At 38.9% G+C, this 6,935-nt stretch overlaps 1 protein-coding gene across 1 annotated transcript; it reads right to left on the bottom strand.

Annotated features, from left to right (window-relative positions):
* Nucleotides 1-130: 130 nt before the first annotated feature.
* LOC104957339 (ras-associated and pleckstrin homology domains-containing protein 1-like) lies at nt 131-4,284 on the bottom strand (the record flags this gene model as incomplete). Its single annotated transcript, XM_010784960.1, has 3 exons — nt 4,211-4,284; nt 2,992-3,076; nt 131-252 (listed from the first exon to the last, which is right to left on the bottom strand). Coding segments are annotated over exons 1-3 (240 nt in total), but the record flags the coding sequence as incomplete, so codon positions are not given.
* Between the last annotated feature and the right edge of the window lie 2,651 nt (nt 4,285-6,935).

Below are 6,935 nucleotides of genomic sequence, written 5' to 3'. Positions count from 1 at the left end.
TCTGTTCAGCAGAAGCCCTTGAAGCATGTTGTACAGTGTGTGCTGGCAAACGCAGAAGACACCACCCCAAGGGGTGTGTGTGTGTGTGTGTGTGTGTGTGTGTGTGTGTGTGTGTGTGTGTGGATCTCACCTGGGGGTTTTTGAACACGGCGTACTTCTCGATGCGTTCGATGAACATCAGGCGGTTCTGGCTGTCTCTGGTCCAGTTCAGAAGGTTCTCCACCAGGTTCTCATGGTCCTCGAAGATCCGCTCTGCACACAGGGGATCACAGGTTTTAGTTCATTTTGGGTTGATTAAGGGCAAATCAAAGATAATCAGAAAATACAGCCTGTTATTTTCACTTTGACAAAAGACGATGCTGTCATTTACTGGTTTTATTGTGTCCTTGAAGGGGTCCAAACTCGGTTGATGTTTGAATATCCAAAAGAATAACACCAAGAGAAAAACTCAAACTGCTACCACATGAACCCTGTCGTATATATAACGAATTTGACACTAAATACTTAACATTCGACAATCCACAGATATAACTTTGGGCCCTTTGAAGTTTTGGATTAAAGATCATTTCCCTGATCCTTTTGCTGTGTGAGGACGTCTCTAAACTTTCAATTTGAAAAGAGGAAACAGCGGATACCACAAGTCATCTTTTAACTATAAATTCTCATTTGAAGTTGTTCTTTTTGTTATGATAACTACAGTTTTTAGCAAAAAAAGAAAAGTTTACGTATGATATTATTGTTTTATGTTCGAAAAAATGTTGTAAATGATGTTTGGTTGGACTTTTGGGCCTTACCACCCATGCAGGATATGGCGCGTGGCGGTCTGCTGCCCTAAAATAAAACACCGTCCTCTGAGGACCGGACCAAACCATTCAGCTGTGACCCAGATTTACGGACAGATCTGTTGACCTCACTAACACAAAGTGCTTTTTTAATTTTGGGGCAACGTGTGTGTTCTTCAAGTTTAGGTAAGATGTGGTTTCACTCCTAACAATGACTCTAATGTACCTGAGCGTTCACACACAGGTTTATGATAATCCTAAGTATCATATTATTTTAAGTAATATGTCCGGCTACATAGAATTGCCACAGATTTCACATCAACACGGTACCGTTATTAGGATTAAAAAAATGATTATTTTTTCTCTAGGTGTTACACATGATAAAAAAAGAGAATTATTGAGATGTTTTTAGATAGTTTTGAGAAAACAGCACTTTGAAATGTAACTATTATTCTTTTTCATTTGTGCATTTTGTGTTCTGTTCAGTGTTAGATTTTTTAATTTAAAGGAATATTGAAATAATGTCCTTTATCTTTTACTTGAACACATTCGTGTGTTTTGGCAGACTACCTAAAGCAACATAATGCAGAAAGCACATTTTAATATTGTTTTTTTTTATCGCAAGTATTTGAGTTATTACGAAATTCAACGATGATACTTATCATACATGTTCCTCATAGTATATAGCGCTAACACTTTAATAGCATTACAATACTGAGACATAATACATACACTGGTTAATAGCAGAGCAATCATGAGGAACAAACATTGTTTTGATTCATGTGTTGGTCATTTGGAAATGAATAATTATTACCAACATAACGGTTAATACTGTTTATACTACTACTAAATGGCTCTTCTTGTTAAGATCATCATTTCTATGTTCCATTCTGTCATTTCCCAAAGGGAATGAGAGGTCAGAGAGAGTCAGTGTATTGCCCAAGGGCACTCAGCAGGGTACTGGTGTTGCTGGTGTGTGTGCGTGTGCGTGTGTGTGTGTGTGTGTGTGTGTGTGTGCAGTGAAAGAGTTATTCCATAATGATCAGAGGTTCCAATTTAAATCTTCCTCAGGACAAATGCTGGCCCTAATCCCAGGTTTTTTAGGAACCCAGGTGGAGTGTGTGTAATGTGTGTGTGTGTGTGTGTGTGTGTGTGTGTGTGTGTGTGTGTGTGTGTGTGTGTGTGTGTGTGTGTGTGTGTGTATGTATGTGAGTGAGTGTAAATGAGGAAATGAGGTTAGCAACCCTGCACCTTCTCACTCTCTTTCAAAACGCTGACTGTCTGTTCAGCAGAAGCCCTCAAGATGTAGGTTAGATCACACACATCACTGAACCGGACCTATATATAGACTGTGTGTGCGTGTGCGTGCGTGCGTGTGTGTGTGTGTGTGTGCGTGCGTGTAAGTGTGTGTGTATGTGTCAAACAGTGTTAAGTGGACTTGAAGCATGTTGTACAGTGTGTGTGTGTGTGTGTGTGTGCGCGTGCAAGTGTGTGTGTGCGTCAATGTGTGTGTGAGCGTTTGTGTGTATGTGTCAAACAGTGTTAAGTGGACTTGAAGCATGTTGTACAGTGTGTGCTGGCAAACGCAGAAGACACCACCCCAAGGGGTGTGTGTGTGTGTGTGTGTGTGTGTCTACTACGTCTTTCTGGGTGAATATCTGTGCCGCATAATGTAACAAACAAATTGACTCAACTATGACCTTTCCTCGACACACACACGTTTTGGCGGCACATGAAAGCTCTCTGACATCAATTTTGAATGTATATATTGTTATTTCAATACATTCTTACATTTCTACACTCAACATATTTCACACAATTGGGAGTTTGAGCATGGCTCTAAATGACAGAGGGGGTCTTATGCTGTGCAGATTACAAAGCACCCTGAGACCAATGTGTGATTTGTTATATTTGCTGTACAGTATAAATAAAATGGGATTGATTGAAGGAAATGTGTTGTAATAGTGCAGACATAAACAGATCAGTTACGTCAATCCCGCCTAAAGCTAGTTAATCCAGTTACATTTAGATTAATTATTAATTTAATCATCTGAAGTATGCCATCTGTTTCACATTAACCTCTACTCACTCTGGGCCAGTGATATAAATATCTCTATTCATCACTCATGGACTGTACATGCACATATCTTCATAAACACGTAAGTGCTGCTCAGTGTGTGTGTGTGTGTGTGTGTGTGTGTGTGCTCACCCATCTGCAGCTCGTTGATGGTCTCCACCAGGGACCAGTCTGGACTGAAACCGCAGTGCGATTTCTCCAACAAACTGTCCAAAACCTGAACAACAGAAGAGACAGTGAGCCTTCACGACATCTGTCCCTACTGATGACATCTCATATGAATAATACCTTTATCAACAAAGCATCTTGAAATACAGGGTTTACAAAGTGTTTTCACAGCCGAAGCAACAAGAAGAAAAAAGAGGCGAAAAAGAATGACAGAAAACTGTGAAAGAGAAAAAAAATCTATTATAAAGCAAAACATGAAACTACAGCTACTTTTACAGTTAATTAAGTTTTTACGGCGTCTGCTTATGCAACTGCAAAGACAGATGTACGACTACAACATCGAATGACATCACTACCAATGCAGCTCGTAGTAATAATCCACATATTAATAATACAACTATTCCATCGGTCCACAGTGACGCGTCCTAAAACCCGGAAGTAAGTTAGCATTTTACCACTTCCGCTTCCTTCGTCAAAAAGCAATGCAATCTCTTCATAGGATGTTGGAAAATATCTGAACTAAGGTCTGTGGTTGAGACACATTGAAGAGACCGATCACGTTTTGTTCTACGACATTAAATCCATCAGCAGTGACCCCGCTGGTGATCTCTGAAGAGTTCACGTGTCTGAAAAACGATGGTTGTTACCAAGTGGCTGAATAGGACTACAGAAGTTATCGAGGCCGTTGTACGTCATTACACCGAACACGTAAACACTCCGCTAAGTTTGTTTTTCCCCGTGTTCTGCTTGAAAGCAAGTCCCTGCCTCCTGCAAACTGTTCAAACAAACGCTTCAACTCGTACCATTTAGAATCTGTAGTTCTGAATATGGATCTTAAGTTGGCGTGACGTTGAAGCAGCGACCCTGCTGTAGTTCCTTTATAGCATAACGTTAGCATTTTGCTTCTGGCGACTAGATTTATGATTAGAAAATTATAAAAGTAGGTAGACATGTGGATATTATCCGGCTGAACAAAACGTGATCCGTCTCTTCAATGTGTCTCAACCACAGACCTTATTTCCAGCTATTTTCCAAAATCCTATGGAGAAATTGCATTTTTGGCGAAGGAACCGAAAGGAGTTCACTTCCGGGTTTTTTGGAACACTAGCGCTTCTATTGGCTAGCGCTCCAACACATTGTACGTGACAGGCTAAGGGGCGGGACATCTCTAAGCGATGTTTACCTGTCTGACTGTCTGTCTCTCGTCCACCATCATCGTCTTCGAGCTCTCGTCTGACAGATGAACACGAATCACCAACTATGAAGAGAGAGAAAGGACAGAAGGTTATTATCTTCATCGTAGGATAAAAGAAGTCATGTTAAATTCATGATCCTGATTGGTTGCACCAATAATCCAGTTGTTCAGTTGACAACATAATAGCATTTTGTTGTTTTCTCATCAAATGAAAAAGGCTCATTGAGAGTACATCATGAAATATTTAAACTACATGACTTTGAATAATCCAGAAACAAACTCCAGATTTCTCCTGAGAGAAGGAAGTACTGAACCAGTTTTGCTTGTCCAGTAAGGGAGTAATAATACATAATGATATGTCCCAGTACAAGTACACACCACAACTATCTAAAATAACAAGCTAGAGGCTTAAGTATACAGTTATATCACACTGAATAAGTTATTTTTATTTTTTAAAGGACCATACTTACAGGTATGCATGTGTAGATGTTTTTTATATATTATTATACAAACAATAAAAAACTATACGTAAAATGCACTTATGTAAAAAAACAGTTTTCTACACAACTTGATTCCTGATTGATCACTTGTCTTTGGATTTTTGGTTCTTTTATGTATTTTTTTGTTTGTCAACCATGCCCTTAGTTTGAATTCATTTAATGAACACCGATTTGATGTGCCTTTTCTGATGTATTTGAAACATTGTTCAATAAAGTGTGCCATTGTAATGTAAAAGCCAATATCCAGTAAAATACCTTTGTTTCTTTCTGCACAACTAAACAACAAACCACAAAATGAGCCACTGTCTAATTGATATTTCATCAAGTGTGTGTGTGTGTGTGTGTGTGTGTGTGTGTGTGTGTGTGTGTGTGTGTGTGTGTGTGTGTGTGTAGTACGTACTAGTAGTATAGTATACGTACGTAGTACGTACGTACGTACGTACGTACGTACGTACGTACGTACGTACGTACGTACGTCGTACGTGTGTGTGTGTGTGTGTGTGTGTGTGTGTGTGTGTGTGTGTGTGTGTGTGTGTGTGTGTGTGTGTGTGTGTGTGTGTGTGTGTGTGTGTGTGTGTGTGTGTGTGTGTGTGTGTGTGTGTGTGTCACTGACCGTCTGGACCTTGTCTATCGATGGTTTAGGTCTCTCTCCCTCTGAACAGTTGCATGTCGCTGCAGCTCCTCCCTCTCCTGCGTCTCCCTGCAGGCCCGGCAGCACGTACACTGCAACACAACAGATCAAATAACAACAGCTGATCTGTACAACACCATAGCATAATAATCAAACATTTATTATTTAAGTTTTTTCTTTTAACTGTATTTTTTTGTTCTTGCTCACTAATCTCTTCCTTATATTTTTGTTTTCATTCTTTAAAAGCAAACCAGGTGTTTAGTGTAAAGCATTTGTCCCTGAATGCAACATCTATCCAATCCTTACTTCCTTAATTTAACTTCCTTAATCCTTACTTACTTAACCCTTTAGTAAGATCAAGAGACATTGTTAATCAAGATGTGGGTTAATAAAATCATCAACAACCGATGTTTCTTGTTCTGATCTGTGTTTATTTTTAGGGAAATACTGGACTATTTCCACTTAATTAACAAAAAACACAAATGTCATTGTCTGATATTACTCACTTGTGTTATACAATTTCTAATTAATGACCCCTACGTGTAATGTGATCTGCTTAATTAAGTCTAATGATCCTTTCTTTTTTATATTATGATTTGTATTGGTATTGTGAACCTGTGGCAAAGTATCGTAGATGAATTCAGAGGCATATTTTTGATCCCGCTGTGCGCTGTCACTCACCTTGTCCCGGTAGTCCAGGATCTCCCGTCAGCCCGGACCGTCCTGCAGAACCGGGATGACCGAGCCGTCCTGAAGATCCTGGAGATCCCTTCAGCCCCTAGAGACAAGCATTGATTTCAGTCAATGTAAAAAATGTTTGACAAAACAGGCAGCTCGTTAGTAGGGATTAGCAAAGCTCCGTACTTTGCACTGAAATGATCAATTATTTGTTAAACTACATAGATGTATACATAGACATAAAAGTTGGCACAAAATGTAACATCTTGGATGTTGACTCATCAAAATGTGGCTAAAAGTCAATCAAAACAAGCAGTAGTGTTGCTTTAATGCATGGGTGTCAAACTCAATTTCATCGCGGGCCACATTAAAATTATGGTTGCACTCAAAGGGCCGGTGGTAACTTTAAGATAATATAAATATACATAGATAAATATATATAATATATTTATAAAATAATGCATTATTTTACAATATTTCCTCTGCATTGGATTATTATCAGATAGGGTAATAACTTCATAATTAACTACATCTGAAAGCAGAAGTCTGTGGCAAATAATTGCAAGTATCTTCAGAGAAAATGTCACAAAATGATTTAAAAAGAAAAGCCACATTCTGGAAAAAAAGTTTAAAAATAAATAAAAAAAGACATTTAAAAGAAAAAACATATTCTGAGAAAAAAGTTGAGATGCATCGTGGGACATGTAGTTTATGGGCAACGTGATCCGTAAATCATCATGTAACCATATAATAAACATATAATATTATTTGCAAGCTCTTCAAAAAATGAAGTCACGGGCCAGATTTGGGCTTGCCACATTCACACCGCAGGACTTTCCCTGGTACTTTGGTTCTTTAGTTCCGTTAGTACCAATAATGTCGCATTCACACCGCCGGGACTACT

The sequence above is a fragment of the Notothenia coriiceps genome, unplaced genomic scaffold (genome assembly GCF_000735185.1).
Source record: "Notothenia coriiceps isolate Sejong01 unplaced genomic scaffold, NC01 NC01_scaffold00026791, whole genome shotgun sequence".
In the NCBI taxonomy this organism is placed as follows: domain Eukaryota; kingdom Metazoa; phylum Chordata; class Actinopteri; order Perciformes; family Nototheniidae; genus Notothenia; species Notothenia coriiceps.
This window is presented reverse-complemented; position numbering and strand designations above follow the sequence as displayed.